The 21,110-nt window shown below is 34.5% G+C and overlaps 1 protein-coding gene across 2 annotated transcripts in view; it reads left to right on the forward strand.

The window, feature by feature from the left end:
• The first annotated feature begins 19,466 nt into the window (after nucleotides 1-19,466).
• Nucleotides 19,467-21,110, forward strand: part of LOC106458201 (sodium- and chloride-dependent GABA transporter 1-like) — a 29,748-nt gene continuing 28,104 nt past the window's right edge. The window contains exon 1 of one of the 2 annotated variants that reach the window (XM_022384341.1): nucleotides 19,467-20,027. In XM_022384341.1, the coding sequence (XP_022240049.1) occupies nucleotides 19,721-20,027 (307 nt within the window). In that variant the 5' untranslated portion in view covers nucleotides 19,467-19,720. The remainder of the gene's footprint in view (nucleotides 20,028-21,110) is intronic. The other variant, XM_022384340.1, reaches the window with a different exon arrangement.

The following is a 21,110-nucleotide window of genomic DNA, read 5'->3' on the forward strand; positions in this document are numbered from 1 at the left end:
TCCTCCAACAACTCCTGTAATCTCTCTTCATGTTTCTTTTCTCGTTCTTCTTGTTTCTTTTCTTTTTCCTCCAACAACTGCTGTAATCTCTCTTCATGTTTCTATTCTCGTTCTTGTTGTTTCTTTTGCTGGTCTTGTATTGCTGCCATCAAATCTGCTTAGCTGTAGTTTGATTTGCCACTTCTCGTTTCCATCTTCTTCTTCTCTTTTTTTTCCGTCCCACTTTCTGACACAATTTGTTACGTATCTGCTTGTTTGCTAATTTCCGGTAGAAATTATTTCCGAAGAACTTCAGCGATACAAGTCCTTTCTTAATTAAAATAGCCTTCCCTAATTTTGAAATGATAGACTACGGAAAAGGTAGTTAGTTACTCAGCAGATACCAACACCTAATTTTTGGCTTCTCGTATCTCATCGAATAGTAAGATTCAACCATTAAGATTTTAGTGCACCTACGGCCCCGAAGTGCAGCGCTCGTTTTTGCCCTAACAACTAAACCATGCCATAAAAATCCAAATGTGCTGTTTTTGTTGTTGTTTTTTGTCTAAAGAAAAAAGTACATAATAGGCTGTCCAAAAACAATGTATGTGTGTTTTAGCGTAAAGCTACGTAATGGGCTGAAAGTTGCGGTTTCAGAGAACAATAGGGGTTAACAACAGGCATAGCTTGAGAAGTGGATTTCTGGGGAAGGTGGGGGATTTGAGAACAATAGAGGTTAGGGTTTGAGAAGTTGGGACAAGGCATTGAAAGTTGAAAGTAAAACTTGAATGTTCTGTCGATGATTATTAGGTTAAATTTAACAAACGTCAATTTTGTTTTTGTTTCTAATTTTTGTGTATATTTGGGGGGGGGGGAGAACTCTGTCCCGGTTGACACTCTACCCCGGCCGAAGCTTAATGACCGGGTACCCGGATCCAGTATTCGGCCAAATTTTACTACTCGTGCATCCCTACAATTAATGTATTGTTATCTCTTAATTAAACCAAACACTCCTTTTTTTATAATTGTGTTAGTAACAGAACTATTGTAATCTTTATTGCATTTTTCTTTTTTTTTACTTTTGACATTAAGAATGTAAGCCAACAAAATAAATGTAAGATGTCTTTTGCAGAATCAATGTGAATTTTATAAAAGAGAATAATTATCATTATTTGACATATCACAGTACCACTTAATACCAGTTTGACCCTTTTCCCACTTTTATCTATTGTTGACAATTCTTTATATTAAGACAGTTTGTATGTCAAGGATTGTTCGTGGATGTTTGACATTTTAGTACCGCAATTCTGTTAGATCATATAGTTCACGTGCCATTTTCCGCGTCCACATTTACCATATGACGTAGGTGGCGCTTTGCCACATCTTATTTGACGTCATCTTGCATCAAAACCCCTATTTCTCCCTCCCGCCATGAAAAACAGGCTTGCCAAAGAATGACAACGATCTGTTACTTTACACTACACACTATTTATAAGAACTGACTACTATTGTGACTGTAGGCGGATGTTACGAATTTGGTACACTTTAGTAAAAAATAGAAACAAAATGTTAAAAAATATATATATAAATAGAATTAGAACAAATAATATGATAGGTTATCTTCTATTGTTAATTTTTACAATATATTCAAATACGGTTTACTATATTTATTATATTTGTTCATATATTCATTAGAAAACAGAAAGAAGTATGATCCTATTTCGTCAACAATGCTAATTTAGTCCGTAGCAGAAGACCGGTTTAAACTAGAATCAAATAGCCTGGTGGCAAGAAACGACACCCTAAACTAACGGTCGTAATATGCAGTATGAGAGATAGATTCACATACAGTCTTTGAAACTGGTAGAAATTTACGGAAAATCCATGTATTGAGGGCAAATGAAGAGGTTTAATATTTATGTATATCATACAACATTTATAAAAAAATATACCTGCAAAAATTTTAAATGGAGTTCAACAAGGGTGAGAATTCGTATTATGCAATTAAGTTCTTATTTATACAATTTACGAGTTTCATTATTCCTTACACTGATTCAATCGTTGATAAATGAAATAGTTCAATATATTTTGATATCTGATTGATATCACTTCTCTCACCTTGGAATGCTACTTTTCCTTAACTTTATCTAAAGTGTTTCTTTTGTTAGTACATATCCTAAAACGAGACGACAATCAATGGATCAAATATGGGTTATGAACCTTGAATTTTTTTATTAGAATATGGCAATTTTAGTTTAAAATAAACTCTAAAAATATTTTATGTTTACAGAAACTTGAATGTCGCTTTATAATCCTTTCCCACCTGACAACATCCAGTAGGCGAGTAAAATATTTCGACGCCAAACAATCAAAGGTAAGAATCTAGCTGATTGTGAGAGTCTTAATTGAAATATAAATTTAACAAACACAATCTTTATAAAGTGGCATTAAATTATACAAACAGTTTGATTAATGAGACATGCAAAGTGAATTAAGGTGTTTTACAACTATATTAGGATTTTCTGTGTACTGTTGTTTGAGGACTAAAACAGCTACACTTGCACAGTTCTAATAGATGGGGACGTCACGTTTAACATAATGTTTTGATAATATACCAAGACAAATTCCTGCACAAATCTTCGACAAGTTCTCACTTTTACAGATTATTCGCAAGCAAAGAAGTTAGATGTCAATACTAAGTTTAATTTCAATTAGATAAATCAATGAATAATTTATGTAATATTTTATAAAAAATCTTATTTTTGTGTGTGTGCTAGACATAAATTACAATTCTTGCTTTTATTCGATGTGATAATTTTGGATTTATACTGAGAATATTGAAAATATCTCAAAACGTATTTTGCATAAGTAGCTACTAGATCCAATCCCACGTTCATATTAACGTGCATGAAATCTTAGTGTTAGATTCACTGTAACTATGTTTTGTTTTGTTTCTCTCACCCAGTTTTGTTTCATAACAATGGCGCAGTTTGCCCCTCTGGTAACCCTGGGAAACCGGGTTCGAATCCTTAGCCTGGATGCTGAGTGATAAAGTAATGCTGACTAAGTTCCCTTCTCTCTGTGCAGTGGTTCAAAATTAAAGATGGGGCAGATATCTTTAGTAACTTTGCCGTTAGTACAAAATACAAATAAAGTTTTCTAACAAGAACTTTTATAATAAGTTAATGATATAATATTCTTTTTAATGAGGAATTAATATTCTCCGTGGAAGGGTTTTCAGAACGATAAATTTCGTGAGAATTACATACAATCAAATATAAATGTACAAAACGAGATGTGACAGATAGATATAGAGCATAATGTATCGGCACACTAACTTTTCTACCGGTTTATTAATTAATGAATTCACAAAATTTCAGTAATTTACCTTTTTTTAAATCTATTTACCACATCTTATTTTAATTGTTTTAACTTTATTTTTTCAGTGTGATAAAAATGCATACTTATGGAATTTCGTTACTTTAAGAGGTTTGTTTGAAGTTAAGCACAATGGGCTATCTGTGCTTTGCCCACCACGGCTATTGAAACCCGGTTTCTAGTGTTGTAAATCCGCAGACGTACCGCTGTGTCACTGGGAGGCAAATTAATAATAAGGAAATCAAACTGACGCGCTTATTATTATTATTATGTTAATCGTTCTTTGCTGGTCTTTGTTTGTTTGTTATTAAGCACAAAGCTACACAAAGGGCTATCTGTGCTCTGCCCACCACGGGTATCGAAACCCGGTTTCTAGCGGTGTAAGTCCGCAGACATACCACTGTGCCACTGGGGGGGCTCTTTGCTGGTGAGATCCACATATTGTGTAATTATATGTGTTTGTCTGTTCCAACGTTTGATGTAAGAAACTGACAAAAAAAGTATGTGAAATAACCTACTTTCTATATAAAATATACAAGGAACCCCAGAAGTAATTAATTTTAATATTTACGGTATTTCTACTTGTATGTGTATGTGTAACTCAAATGTAACCAATAAAATCACGAATCCACAAGAAACATCATACAAAAATCGTTTAGAAAAATGTTTTAAAAAGCCGACGAAATCCATAAACCCTTTGGTAATTCAAGGGTTAAAAATTAAAACGGTTTATTATTTAAAGCGTTTAAAAATATAACGTAGTAAAACATATGAAACTAACCTTCATATTATCTATATAATAATTTAAAGCATACTGGAGGGATTTACACATTTTTGATAGAGAGGTTAGAAAAAAAACGACCTTTATATTCCAGATAATTATAACCAGCTTTCAATTTTCTGATGAAGTTGTTGCTCTGTATTGCTTTGAAGTGTGGTTTTGGAGTCCCTTGCTATCGTAAATGGTCTTCGAGTTTTTTCTGTTTCCTTCAAGAACATCGAAGACTCTCATCTTCCAAATCTGGTCTCCTTTGGCTCTGTATCGCTCTACAATATCTTAGTATATGAATATCCATCCTCGGAAAGGGTTGTGACATATTTCTTCAGCTGTATGTACCCGTGGCGACAATGTACTATTGAATGGTCAGGCTTTCGCCTTTAACCAAATATATGGATGTTAAAGATATCAATAGTGGTGCCACGCATCTTATCTGCGACAACGTATCACTTAATTAGCACATGCAAATTAATCTCAGAAGGTGCGATTAACTCTCGTTGTTGGACTAATGGGTAAGCTAGCCTATTCTCTGCTGTATAGAAACGTGTTTCGGGCTCTATATATTGAACTAACGTTTATAAATATAAATACATGAAGTCGAAATTATCTTTAAGCTAAATGCTATAGTCGCAGTTTCATGGCGGCAACCATTAAGTACTTTTTAGGTGCTTAATTACCTTCCCATGATGCTAGAACTGAAATATTCTTAGTTAATTATGTGGTGCTAGAACTCAGGTTGATTGAGTTGATTAGTAAGCTGCTATAGATGTTAGAAGCGTAGCCTGAATTGAATGTCAGTAGTTCTGTAGAACAATAATTGAAACACTCGTGATGTACTTAGTGCTATTTTATGATACTAGAATTAAAGGTACCTCGTTAAGCGTTGTTTTGGAGGATATTATTCTTAGTTCAAGTGCTTAAATTGTTATTCCATGGCTAGAACTGAAAATAAAGCATATTTATACGTTAAGAATTCATGTACATCTGGTAAGTATTTGTATAAAGGATAGTAGAATAGAGATAAATAATTTTTTATTTGTCCCTAGATGTCGATTTAAACAGAAGCTGTATATTGCCTTATATAATTATGAATAGCTTTTTAGCTGTCAGCACTACTGATTTAAGGATAATTATGAATAGCTTTTTAGCTGTCAGCACTACTGATTTTAGGATAATTATGAATAGCCTTTTAACTGTCAGCACTACTGAGTTGAGAATGTTTATAATAGTTTTTGCTTGCATTTAATAGTTTTTATTAAAGGAAACACTCTGGTTGTAACTGATTTATTTTCAAACCCAATACGTTAGTATCTTTTCTCTTCAAGTTGCCCTCCAGTGGCACAGTGGTATATCTGTGGATTTACAACGCTAGAAACTGGGTTTTAATACCCGTGAAGGATAGAGCACAGACAACCCATTGTTAAGCTTTGTGCTTAACTTCAAACAAACAAACTCTTTAAATACACGAGTTTGTTTGTTGTTAAGCACCAGATACACAACGACCTACCTGTGCACCATGGATATCGAAACCAGATTTTTAGCATTATAAATCCTCAGATTTACCGCTGAGATACAAGGGGCTTCAAGTCCTTGAGATTGTAAATTAAATTATTATTTTCAGTGCTACATTCCATATAACGCTTGTAGATTAAGTGTATAATTTAACCACCTAATCCATTGCTATTAGAATGAGGTATCATCTCCATTTTTGTTTTAAATGAAGTCTTAGAAATGTCTTAGCGTTACAAACTATCAGACTTGCCACTGAATCCCTGGGGAGCATCAAAAAAGTTCTTTAATTAACATTTCGAACCAAACTTTATCATTCATTTTCATAACATTTTTCAATTTAAGAAATTTGAAACATCTTATTAGCAGTAAGAGCTTAACACATATTATTATCATTGCAGTAATTGTGTTTTATTCGGAGTGCTAGAACACCACAAAGTGATTGAACTGTTGAGTTCTATTACATAAATAATTATAAAACCATTTATATAAACAGTAAATGATGATATTGATTATATTAATCACTTAACACAGAAAATGTGAAAAAATTGTTCTAATATTATTAGACGTAGTTTTTATTTTTCCAAGTATTAAATATGAACATGGTATAAAAGCAATTGAATATTATTTAGATAATTATTCATATTCATTAGATCTAAAATTTAATAAATAAGTAATAATTAAAAGTTTAAACTTTAATTTAGGTAGTTGTTATTTGTTTGTAAAGGGAAAATATATCAATAACTCTATGACGGGTTTGTTTTGACTTTGAAATGTTTAATTAATTACTTTATTAATTACTTAAAGTGAAACTGGAAACATTTATACCAGTATTTACATTTTTATAATAATCACCCTGTACAAAGTGAATTAAAGTCTTACGTTAGGAAATGGTATTATCCAGAATATATAATAGATTTTAACTTAGCTAAACTTAGAAGGGAAATTAACAATAACCATAAAGATAATAATACAAAAGATCAACAAACTATTTCTTCCATAATTACCCATTATCCTCGAGTTAAAATTAATATTAATGATATGTAAAAACAGAACTAGAACTAATTTTTGGATACAATCTTAAAAGCTGAATTTAAAATAAACACGTAATGCTATCACAAAAACAAACCCAAATTTTATATACTATCTTAAGTCAGAAGATTAAAGGTAAGAAAAAAAATCTACTGATTATATCTTTCCCTGTAACCAATCAAATTATAATATTTTTGGTAAAAGTTATATTGCATACATACAGTAAATATATCACAGGTTTTACTGAAGAGAAAATAGTTTTCATAAAGTCTAGATTTAGTTGTAATTCGTATAACATTATTTATGTAGTATATTTTATTTTAAAAGTTTATCAAAGTTATTTTATTAATAATTTTAAAACCACATTAAATGTTGCATACATAGAGGGAATTTAAAACATGTATAAAACTTTAAGGAAAAAAACATGGTAAATTTTGTAATCCTTACGTAGGGCCCCCCAGTGGCACAGCGGTATGCTGCGGACATACAACGCTAGAATCCGGGTTTCGATACCCGTGGTGGGCAGAGCATAGATAGCCCATTGTGTAGCTTTGTGCTTAATTACAAACAAATACAAAAATACAAAATACCTTACGTAGGTTTATAAAAGTGTTTTACTTTGGAAAGTTAAAGGGTATCACTGAAAGTATGAAAGTTGTATCAACACTTTTATGTGTGTGTGTGTGTGTGTGTTATTATTTATTCATTTGAAATTAATAATGATAAAACTTTATACATATCCTTATATATGTATACAACAAAAGCGAGATGCGTTTAAAAAATTCTAATTCACAAAAAGTAAAGAAAACTTCCCATTGCCAGTCCCTATCATTATCCATTAACTCATAACGGAAAATGTCCAATGGTCATAGCACCCAAAGGCTTTGGTGATATTCCGTCTATCAGACATGATCCAAACGAAAATGTCCAATGGTCATAGCACCCAAAGGCTTTGGTGATATTCCGTCTATCAGACATGATCCAAACGAAAATGTCAAATTATGTAGCCATTACGGAAGATCAAATGAGGGGTTATAAACTGAGTGCTTTGACCCAAAACGTGTACATTATTTAGATTTAGATATTATTATCAACAACAGTTATAATAGCGTACGTTATTTAGATTTAGATATTATTATCAACAACGGTTATAATAGCGTACGTTATTTAGATCTAGATATTATTATCAACAACAGTTATAATAGCGTACGTTATTTAGATTTAGATATTACTATCAACAACGGTTATAATAGCGTACGTTATTTAGATCTAGATATTATTATCAACAACAGTTATAATAGCGTACGTTATTTAGATCTAGATATTATTATCAACAACAGTTATAATAGCGTACGTTATTTAGATTTAGATATTATTATCAACAACGGTTATAATAGCGTACGTTATTTAGATCTAGATATTATTATCAACAACGGTTATAATAGTGTACGTTATTTAGATCTAGATATTATTATCAACAACGGTTATAATAGCGTACGTTATTTAGATTTCGATATTATTATCAACAACAGTTATAATAGTGTTCATTATGTAAATTTAGATATCATTTTCGTGGAAGGTAGAGCACACTTAACCGCTTTTAACGTGGGGGCATTATAAAGTGACGGTCAATCCCACTATTCGTTGGTAAAAGAGTAGCCCAAGAGTTGGCGGTGAGTGGTGATGACTAGCAGCCTGCCCTCTAGTCTTACACTGCTAAATTAAGGACGGCTAGCGCAGATAGCCCTCGTGTAGCTTTGTGCGAAATTCAAAAATAAACAAACAAACAAACAAACAATTGTTGGTAAAAGAGTAGCCCAAGAGTTGGCGGTGGGTGGTGATGACTAGCAGCCTGCCCTCTAGTCTTACACTGCTAAATTAAGGACGGCTAGCGCAGATAGCCCTCGTGTAGCTTTGCGCGAAATTCAAAAAACAAACAATAAATGAAGATAATCTAGTTTTCTCATACTTGGGCTATCTACACCAAATAGTGAAGTCCCGTATACCCTGTTAAAGTGATTTTACAATTAAAAAGATATATGAATATTTGTAACACAGTAACTCCTTTATAGATAATGTTTAGTTACTGGCAAATAAATTAATTATTTATGAATATAAAGATTGGAAAACAAAAATCTTTTTTACACTTTTTTTTCTATAAATATTATAACATATTAAAATAAATATTTTATAAATGAAGTGACTATGTTTTAGTGATTATAGAGAAGACGCTAGTTATTCGAATTCATCTAAAGTTTTTTAAGTAACTGGCCTTAATATATTATTTAGTGACTTCTTCAGAATAACGGGTCGGAAAAACCAACTTCAGGTTCTTGATCTAGTCCCAACTTACCCGCACTATTAATGGTTGGAGACGGCTTGAATGGGTAATGAAGAAAAACTTTAATATAAGTTTAACATAACAGCAAATGTAAAGGTTTTGTTCGACAAGGTTATGTACCTAATGATGACAAAACCTTGTCGAATATTGATATTCCATTTTTAATAGCCTTTTATAAATTAGTAATAACATTATTTTTCTTTAAAGCACTTTTAGTAAAAGTACTTGTGGTATTAATTTTATTACGTAAAATTTGTTCATACAAATTTTCACACAAAAAGAACAAACAAAATTACAAACAGCTTTATTAATCAAGGTAATAGTAAATTGTTTTTGAATTTATTTTATTTTCAAGGAGATTGAAAGAAATATATAATTTATATCGAGATAAGTGTAGGGTTCTTGATCGATTATTTATGGAATTAGTAAACTATAATTTCCATTAAAAAAAAAGCATGGCGGATAACAAGATTATTTACTTATTTTAAGAATATAATTATCAATATTTTTCTCTAAGTCTTTTAAGATTCCAAATTTTTTGTGTGTTTTAAAATTCTATATTTAATACCTTTCTTTAATATTGATTGTAATTCTTCATCTTTGACAACTTCTAAGTTTCTTGTAACTATATGATTATGTTTGTTTTTGAATTTCGCGCAAAGCTACACGAGGGCTATCTGCGCTAGCCGTCCCTAATTTAGTAGTGTAAGACTAGAGGTAAGGCAGCTAGTCATCACCACCCTCCGCTAACTCTTGGGCTACTCTTTTACCAACGAATAGTGGGATTGACCGTCACATTATAACGCCCCCCACGGCTGAAAGGGCGAGCATGTTTGGTGGGACGGGGATTCGAACCTGCGACCCTTAGATTGCGAGTCGAGCGCCTTATCCACCTGGCCATGCCGGGCCATATGATTATGAAAGATATCTTTAAAAACTCTATTATTACAGTTACAAGTTTTCAAATTCTATTTGATTAAATTCTTCAATGATTTTTTTATAGTTAAAGAGAATTTATATTTATGTAAAGTTATATTTAAAACTGACTATAGGTTGAAACGACTTTATGGGGAAAATGTCTTGAATACTTTTATGGATTAGGTAAGATAAATATAAATCATCATACATTTTATGTTTACATACACGTAAGTACTTATGGAAGTTGCTATTTGTACCCTTGACGTACTGTTACTTATTCTTAAGCTACTTATTTGACCAAATAGTGGAATTTAACTGTCACTCTTGTAGCGCATCCCGAGTCATAAAATTCCCAGTGTGTTTACGTGATAACAGCACTCGAACCATGAACCTTCAGATTCATAGTCTGGACATGCTAGCCACTAGTCCCCACCAGGTCCGTTAAAAACTTATATTACAAATCTATTTTACCGCAAATCATTATTGAAAAATATAATTTGGTTAGATACTATGATGAAATATTGAAATTATAATAAAGTAAAACCAAATATACCCCAATTCTTTATTTTGTTTGTTTTTCTCTGCACCAATTACTATATAAATAATAATAAGTTGGCATAAAGACCAAAATAATTCACAAATAGCACTAAGTGGGCTATCAGCTGTGGCCACCGCGGGAAATCGAACTCAGAATTTTAGGATTATAAGTCCATAAACTTACCGCTGTCCCAGTGGTACCTGTTAATGTTAATGTTTAATTTATAAAGAATTAACCTAGGCTAGTCGTTTATACATATGAAAACAATATGTAATAGTTGCTTTACTTTTAGTTTAAAGCACTGCAATTTGTTAAAAACTTTGATCTGATTTCGCTTTGTATCACCACAAAAACGTAACATCTGTTGCCAGGTCATACTTATCTAAATAGGTCACATCGGAACAGTTAACGATGTATGGTTTTTCAGTTTAGCAAAATATAACATGTGAAACATCAAGTTAACAGGGTTATCGAGTTTCCTATGGTCCCTGCTCACTAACACCTGTCTTCCATTGTCTTTGATTATCACGTTATATTTTCCTGTATATTCAAATTGTATGCCAGCAGACAACCACTCTAATCAACTGTTCTTATAACAAAAGCCGAATAACTTCTTTAGTTGTACCCTATACCTTGTTCAGTGTTTTCTTAATCATGAATAAAGTTTGTTTGTGATAAATGCTTTGTAGTTGAAAATATATAATCTATGAAGACGAGACAGTTTATCAGTCCATACAAATAAGCATTCTCATATCTTACGAAACATTTTATTACGATTACCTTATCGTTAAGTGATATAAAACATGTGTATTATATAGATAAATTCTCTAGATACGTTCCTGTAAGTGTTCTAAACTTCAAGGTCTTATAATCAGTCAAGTGGTCCTTGTACATTATGTTATACATAACACACCAACTCGATGGTAAGCAGGATGAAATCGTTTTAAACACAAAGCCGAACAACCCAAAAGGCAGATTAGGCCTATCAGTTCATAGTGAAAATATATTGTTACGACAGCGGAGGTCACGTGACTCTAGTAACACGTCATGCACTTCTAGAACTTTCATGAAACCTCGGGAGGTTGCTAGATTTCGGTATTCTTGTACATATAAGACGGTCAGGACGTGACGGCAACAATGGGTAATTGAACTGTGGACATAGAGACGTATTGTTGAGCACGTGAGACGTTCGTTGTGAATTATAGCGTTTGTTATAGCGTGACCGTGGAAATTAAGTGTATTGCAAAGTTGTATTTAGAAAGAATAAACTAGTTTTATTTAAGAAAGGACTTGTACCGCTAAAGTTTCTTCGGGAAGAATTTTTACGGAAAATTAACTAACGAACAGAGGCGTAACAATATCCATAGTGCTAATGTTTTTTTTTATCATAGTTTTTAAATTGAAAATGTATTATTTTGATAACATTAATCTTTGTGTTAATTGGGTAAAACTTTATAAAACAAATTAGAAATTCCGGAAAAAAGCGAGCTCACTAAACGGAAGTCATTTACGGTTGGCAACCTTAGTTTTATTTCTACTGACAATCAGACAAATGCGACCATTTTTAGTGACAATTTGTTTTTTTACTGACTTCATTAAACTTTTTTTCTATTTACGGGTTTAAAGACAGTATTAAAATGTGAGTTTTTTTTACGACGGTTGACAACCCTGCTATGGTCCCACTGTGGTCTTAATGCGACCCTGTTTACACACACCATAGCTAGTTATCGTTGTGGTTGCATCACAAGCCTTGATCAGCGAGCTCAAGTACCTTAAGAAGTGTAGTTTAATTCTTTGATAAAGTCTGCCCTTAGATAGTCAGTATAAATTCGCCTTAATTAGTTAAGTGTTTCGTGAGTACAATCATCTATGAAATAGACAGAATGAATATGAGGGTAAATATGGGACCGCTGAGGTGTGGAAAGATGAAACAGTATCTTTTATAATGTAGTGTTTAAACAACGAAAGTTTACGTAGCTTTTGTCTGTGTCAGACGTCCTTTATTTTGAATTGAATTGTTTGAGGGAAAGCAACTACTCAACAGCACCCAAAGCCAACTATTTGGTTACTCTAACCGAATAGTGAAGTTTGACTGTCACTCATATAATGCACCCACCGCTCCAGATTGCAGAGCTTGATTTTTTCATGCAATGAGACGTGAACAATGGACCCGAGGAACTACAGTCCCCCTTGCTAACGACGAGGTAGGCCAAGCCTGGTCAGACTCAATGGAACTAAGTCATGCTATATGAAAATTATTTTAAAACTCAGAATCACATATGCTGTCACTTTATTTTTTTCAAACTAGTCACTAGAAGGCGCTGGAACTCAGCTACAGTAGCTAGTTTAGGGTCATGGTTAGTAATTTTCCGGCTCAGTTCTGCCCAACATATTTCAATGGGATTACAGTCTGGAGAATTTGCTGGCCATGGCAATCTTGTAACGTCCTCCAGGTCGAGACAATCCTCTACAATACGTGCACTGTAGGCAGTAGCATTGCCATCCTGGAGCAAAAGATATTGCCAAACCTTGCCCTAGCATATGACAGAAATATCGTCTCCATTTAATGCCTATAGGAGGCGCCATTGACGTTTCCCTGGAGGATATGAAGATCAGTTTTTCCACTATAGCTGCCTAAACATATACTGCACCCCCTTATGTATGTTCCTTGTGGGAGAGACAGTCTTCTATCATATGTTCTCTAGGCAAACGACAAACATGAACCATATCATCAGCTTTAACAAGTCCAAAACAGGACCTAACTGAAAAGATGACATGTTGCCAGTGTTCTAGCTGTAAGTTGGCATGCTGTTTTGCACAAGTAACACGGTTACAGCGGTGAATTCTGGTTAATATCGGTTTGCTGATAGCCCTTCTTGCAAAATAACCTTGTTTGGTCAGTCTCCTATTCACTGTTCATCTGGATAACCTGGAATAAATGCTTTCGTGCCATTCTTATCGTAAGGTGTTGCAAGGCTTCTTTTGACCTTGACGTGTTAACCTGATCAAAACATGGTCATCTCGGGCAGTAGTTTTTCGGTGTCTACCAGTAGACTTTCCTGGAATAAAGTTTCCTGTAGTCCGATGACGTTTTATGATTCTGGATACAGTACACCACAGATCTGGCAATGTCCTTTTGCTTCATACCATTTTTGGACAATCGAACAATTTGACGCCCTATAACTTTGGTACATGACGAGACATGACTCTACATTAAGTACAGATAAATTATCTGAACAAAGCGTTGGTGTGTTTCGAAAAAGATTATACCCAAATCACACCCTTTTGTACAAAACAGGTGTGTATATGGGTGCTTTGAAGAACAAATGTTCAAAACAACTTATACAGACCAGAACATCAACTTTTAGATGTTTGTCCGATCATACACTACCTTCTTTGTTACTACTCGGGCATTTACTAAATAACTACTCCATGCATGTAGACAATAACATCAATATAGAACATTATGCAAACATTTTTCTTTAATATTTACAACGTAAATGCGGTGTTAATTAAAATGTGGATGACATAGTAAATATAGTATAAAAACAACCATTAGATTAGAAATAATAATAATTTATATAAAACCAAAAATTGCAACAAATACCCCGCCAACAAATATTTCGATGCGTGAAATTTAGACCTCAGACTTCTAGAATTATTTGGTTTATGAGCATGATTCTGCTAATATGCAAATAAAAACAACTGAAAAACAGCATTTTGTTCAGAAATGAAGCTCTTAGAATATCCAGTAAATGTGGCCGTGGCTTTTATATAATGTTTGTGATATAGTGGTCATGTATGTTTAGAACTCGGTTATATTGGATTTATGGTAGTATCCTTACAGTTTAGGAAGTTTCTTACAATAGTATTGATTAAAAACACACTGAAACTGCATTTATCCTAGAGGTAAAACTTTTTTTTCCACTTGTGTTGTAACTTATGAATTTCTGTTTCATCAAAATTTTCTAATGAGCACGACGGACAATTTCTTTTCATTATATGCGAACTTTTTCAAAGTGAAATTGATTGAGTGACATACACTTTATATTAAATCGCAGTTCCGATTAGTCCTAACTGCCTACTAGTTTTACAATGCTGAATGTTAATTTGAGTTTATTGATGTTATTGCTTGTTGTGACACACAATATACCATTTTAAAATTCTGTTGTTTTTAATGTCTCTTCCTATATCAAGAAGAATGATCACTATTAGATAAACTTAGTTATTATATCAAACTAATTGAATCACAATTGAAATGGATTATCTCTGAAATAACTATAAGAAAGCGAGTGGTGTCAGGGATTATCAATAAAGTCTGTACTTGTACTTAACAGATTTGATATTTCACCAATTATACAATAAGTTCATAGTTGACGCTATAGTATGCAGGCATACTATGTGTTCTCTACTTTTAACAGAATTGTGTTTTTAATTTTTACATTCATATAAGTACATATAATTTTAACACAAAATTTATCGATGAATTAGCCAAGTAACATTTCTGTATTTACCTGATGAATTAGGTCATTCATCTAGAACATCACGTGTCCTTTTTCGTAGGAAATATATCTGTAAAGTAGAACATATGTGAAAGTAGACAGTGATTTTTTCCACTGATAGGCCAGATGGTACTTCAGGATACAACATCTCTTATTTTTGGATGGGGATGACCAATAATGACGTGAATAGTGTATGTGTCCTGGAAAAAAAATAACATTATTGTTTTTGTATATCTAGTTTTATGTGTTCTCAGATTCAGTAGGAGAAATATTTATGCTGCAGCCACAGGTACCTGTGATTGAGACTAAACACATCTCTCACTCAGCATTTAGCCTGGCATGGCCAGGTGGTTAGGGCGCTCAACTCGCAATCTGCGAGTCGCAGGTTCGAACCCCTGTCCCACCAAACATGCTCGCCCTTTCAGCCGTAAGAGCGTTATAATGTGACGGTCAATCCCACTATTCGTTGGTAAAAGAGTAACTCAAGAGTTGGCGGTGGGTGGTGATGACTAGCTGTCTTCCCTATAGTCTTACACTGCTAAATTAGGGACGGCTAGCGCAGATAGCCCTCGTGTAGCTTTGCGCGAAATTCAAAACAAACAAAAAAACACCCAACATTTAATGATATAACTAAATATGATCTGGACTATTTCCTAAAACATTTCAAGTAGGTTAATGCTTGGGATGGCTGTACTCAAGAACAAGCAGTGCTATACCTGATCTGGGGTCAAACCCTCGATTATATTGAGCACTCGTGTGAAGAGCAACTCTGAGACACTGTTGTAGCTGAGTTGCACCAATATTTTGAGCCACTGGAGAACCAAGCTATCAAGGTCGAAAGGGGGTTTTTACTGAGAGTTTGACTGCTTATGTGGATAACTTCTATTGTTTGCAAGAAAAGGCATAACCTGTAATGGTTTTGACAGGTTATGAAGATATCCTCGTAAACAAGTTCATCGATGGACTACCTGGTGAAGCAATGAGATATCACATAGGTGCAAGGGGCCTTCTCACCCTGGTTGAAACAGTTTCTGTGGCAATGAGCTTTGAAGTAATAGCTTCAAGTAAGTTGCAGGAAAGAAAGCAGCCCACGGTGGTAATTGCAGTAGCTGTATCTCAGATAGGCTGCCCTCCTGAAGTGAGTGCTTCAAGCCGACCACAAGATTCCCTATAGGTAAATCAAAAACCAGCGCTTTCTGATGCTGTGACACAACCCCACTGGCTACCAGTGAATGTACAGAGCTCCCCTGGTCCTCCCATTTTGTTTAGGGTACAACCAATGCTAATAATGTTTCTGCCTGGATGTTGCTCTGGAATGGAGAACCAAAGTATCTGCTTTGGGTATGGGCAAATGAGTCACCTTAAAGTGAACTGCATGTACCTTGCCATACAGCAAGATAGATGAGGCTACCAATTTCATTTAACTGCATAAAAGGTGCGGGAGGGTCAACAGCCAGCTGGAGCTGCTGCTACATTGACTCAGGTAAAGTGATAGGACCTATTTCAATTCTGGTATTTATTTCGGGTGTGTAGCAAACAGCTTGTTACAAAACGTTTGGTGTAAACTCAGCTCTCTCAGGGCTAATTGTCACATGGTATGTGTCAAAAAGGTACATGGGCGAGAGATAGAGTTCCTACATAATATTTAGAGCCATAATATTGGTTGATCTTGCTGTAGAACATGTGCTTTGAATGAAAACATCTATCTGGCCAGTTAACACTGGCTTCATTTTGGTAAATGGTGATAAGCAAGATGAGATTGGAGAAGCACACCTCCAACTATGTCTGAGTGATGTCAACTATAAAATGAAGGTAATCATCTCTGACCTTGGTACTGGCATTGGTATCCTAGTGAGGGATTTCTATGAGAAAGTCATCTGATGGTAATCAAACTGGGGACTACACAAATGCATGTATGGAGGAACTCACAGTACCTCCATATACACAAGTACTATTCCATAGCTTACTATGGACGAGTTCTAGTGAGTTAGTACCATGTAACATGGTTATAGAGTTCACACATGAAATACACTGTTTTCTATTCAGAAAATAGACAGCATTAGCTCAAACAGTTATGTCTGAGAATGGATGAAATCCTGGTATTGTTTTACAATTATGTGCAGTTGGCTATTCAGCTTTCTCCTGGAATATTCACCAACACGGTAGGCAAAATGAAGGTAAAGGGGAAATGTGTAGTATACAGGTATACTTTGTGTTTCCAATCCCTTATTTAATGGAAAATTAAAAAAAAAATTCTCTTGCATATAAGTGTATGTAGAACGTTGGTCAATAAAGTAGCTAAGTTCCTTTGGCTCTAGTTACCTATTGACCTGGACCATCCACCCACTGTATAATGTGTGCTTTGCCATGTGTAAGACTTGTGTAAAGTGGAATATACTCTGTGAAAGTAGACAGTGATTTGTTTTCCTTGGAAGGGTAAATTACTACGTTTGTGATAATTTAAGGTTATACCTTCACATAGCTACCTGATCTCCTCAAAAATGAGTGGTTCTTGGTTTTAGTATGTGGAAATAAGAGTGCAGTAATGTGTAGCAAGTGGGCTGAAAGAGACAAGACGTGGTTTTGAAGTGTGAATAACATACTCATTTTATTTATCGAAGAAAACTGAAGAATGACTGATTGTCCAGGTGGAAGTAGTGATAGAAAGTTATTCTGCGGAACCTAACAGATCACTGAGAAGAAACATCAGTGCACCTGAGAATATCAAAATGCTAATAATATTACTTAAAACAGCCAATAAAGGAAATTTCACGGTAATAACACTAAAAATAACTAGGCACGTTATACCTGACGTCAATCATCTACATTTAGAATAACCGATGGAGTTCCCATTTCATATCAATAAAACAAGAAGAACGGCCCATTTTAATGTTGATGCTACTAAAAACAACCGACCGAATTCGTTTTTGGTAGTGAATAAACAGGTATAAAATTAAAAACAATACAGCAATATTTGAAATCTCTGAAAACACACAGAGAATGTGTGTTTATTTTAGTGCAAAGATACACAATGGGCTATCTTCTAATGTTAGCATTTTTAGTCTTCAAACTTACCGCTGACCCACTGGGGGACAGAGAGAGAATATGTAAGGAACATAAAGTCAGAAAAGTAGTCAGAAGCCACAACACAATACGATCACAATTAGTATACACTAATCCACCGAAACACCCACTTGAAAGGTAAAATACCATCCACAACATCTTCTGTAAATGTGGATACCAATACGTCATAGAAATAAATAGCCTAACTAAAGTCAGAATTAAACAGCATAATACAAAGAACACTCGATAACACCGATATTTTTATTTATTTTTTTGTATTAGCACATCATACCAGAGAAGAAGATTATACAATAAACTGTAATAGGGCTAAATAATAGAATATGCATCCCACATAATAAAAATTCAAATGAAAGAACTTCCTCATAACTGATAACACACCAGCAAAACCTGGATACCTATCTCGTGAATGAAGCACCAGACTTCCATCAAAAGGACACAGGATTAAATCCCGGCTACTGCCAACAGAGAAAATAGTCCTTCTCGCGCCTTCCCTAAAGTCGACAGCAGATTAGCAGACAAAACATGGATAGAGGTACAACGTTTGCTGTAGTTAGTAAATATCCATAGTAAATACTGGGTGGAGGCACAATGTTTACAGTAAAACCACATTATCTAATAGATATTCATAAGAAATACTGGTGGAGGCGCAAAATAATTTATGTGGAAGTTTCATGTTGATTTCTAATATTTTTACTAATAAATATTTAAATATTATGAAATTACAATAAAAACCAAGTTCTTTTCAAGACTTATGTCTGTTTGTTTATTCATGTATTTTATTTGTACGTGTTGCGTAAGTAATTCTATTGTATTAACACATCTTATGAAGGACTCCTGCTTGTATTGGCAGATCTTATGAAGGACTCCTGCTTGTACTGGCAGATCTTATGAAGAACTCCTGCTTGTATTGGCAAATCTTATGAAGGACTCCTGCTTTGAATGATTTTTACAAAGGATGACGTTTGTTTTTTAAAAAAGGATTCACTATACAACTCCAATCAATGTCCACTACGACAACCAACGTCGTTAGAGCAAGTTGTACGATCTTCTAGCACAGTGTTTCTTAAACGTTTTTGTTGCTGACCACCTAATTTTTTAAATCTAGACAGACAACAATGGGATCTATACACTGTGCTTCCGTTTCCTTTAACCTTTCCACGAACCACCTGAAAGAATCCCCGAACTACAGATTGAGAACCACTGTTATAACACAATAATGTTTAAAATTCCAATAAATCAAGTAGCTATATTTTATTACGTCATTAGCTTCGTACTTGTTGAAGGAAGAAGATCACATGGTTACCTTTTACTATTTCCGCATTGTTATTCCACTGCAGAGTCTCAGCGCGCTCGTATGAAGCCACAGCAGTATATAAAGGCGTCTTTAAAATAATGACAGGAACAAACCAATCTCAGTGAGTGAACTCCGCTTCGGTTGGTCCGTTAAAACGACAGTAGTGAGTGCGTAACATCCGAAACAGATAGCGAAGTCTTACCTAACTTGCACACACTCACTGTTGTTTCGGTTACGTACTACGTATTAGCCATAACAGCCAGAGAAGTTATAAAACATTAGTCCGTCTTATTACTCTCCGTATTGGTGTAAACAAGAAGGGTGCGTAAACTGAGCACTAAACCTGTTTTTCTTCTGACGATTTACAATGAGCAGACCTACTTCATTCTGGAATAATTTGAAAACTACGTTTGGTCGACCAAGAGACAAAACTGATGGAGTTAAAGAAAATGGAGAAAATGGTCACATTATTCCTCTTAACACAATAGATAGTAATATGAAGACAGCTGCGGACGATTGCGAAAAGAATACTATAGCAACAGAATCAGGAGATCTACCAGAGCGAGGGACCTGGAGTACAGGAAAATTTGGCTTCATATTCGGCTGTCTCAACTATGCTGTCGGGTTAGGCAACGTGTGGCGATTTCCATATTTATGTTATGAAAACGGAGGAGGTAAGATATTATTAAATTTGTTAAAGTTTAGATGTTTGTTTTGTTTGTTTGTTTGTTTTTAATTATGCACAAAGCTACACAAGGGCTATCTGTGCTCTGCCCACCACGGGTATCGAAACCCGGTTTCTAGCGTTGTAAGTCCGCAGACATACCGCTGTGCCACTGGGGGGCAAGTTTAGATGACTTCAATAGTTTAAGACTGTAAAATTGTATTAAATATTTGAAGAGCGTAAATGATATAAATTATAAACACGTGTATTCATGCGTATTCTTGAAAAAGTTAACGTACTTTAAGTTGTTGTTTGTTATTAAACACAAAGGGCTATCTGTGCTCTGCCCATCACGTGCATCGAAACTCGGTTTCCAGCGGTATAAGTCCGCAGACATGCCGCTGTGCCGCAGGGCATCAGTACTTTAAGAGACTCAAATAGCTTAAGAGACCTGGCTGTGTTTATACAGTAAGATGCACTAGACTCGCAATTTGCGGGTCGTGGGTTCGAATCCCCACCACACCAAATATGCTCGCCTCTTTTAGCCGTGGGGGCGATATAACGTGACAGTCAATCCCACTATTCTTTGGTAAAAGATTAGCTCAAGAGTTGGCGGTGTTGACTAGCTGCCTTCCCTCTAATCTATCGCTGTTAAATTAGGGACAGCTAACGTAAATAGCCCTTCTGTAGCTTTGCGCGAAATTCAAAGCAAACCGAATATTGGAAAGAACAATGGAACTTTTTCAAACGTTGTATACATAAATTTAGAAAGACTTATATCTTGGATTTTTCACGTCATAAAATTTCTTTTATTTTCACAATATCTGCAATTACTGGTATTAATATGGTTCGGAAACAATGCTGACGTATTATTAGACAGGTTTATAAATCACCTTCACATGTTGCGATAAAAGTGCTTTGTTCCGTACGAAGCTGTTACAGAGTCGTGATTCCAAACAAACAGTACTGATCAAACTTCAATATGTGTTGAATATGTTATTTTCATCCATATTATGCGTCTCTCTGTGTTATATTTTGAGTAAATAAAATGGATTCCTATTATGGATTTTTTTTGAAAAAAAAAGACCAGTAT

The sequence above is a fragment of the Limulus polyphemus genome, unplaced genomic scaffold (assembly GCF_000517525.1).
Source record: "Limulus polyphemus unplaced genomic scaffold, Limulus_polyphemus-2.1.2 Scaffold428, whole genome shotgun sequence".
Lineage (NCBI taxonomy): Eukaryota > Metazoa > Arthropoda > Merostomata > Xiphosura > Limulidae > Limulus > Limulus polyphemus.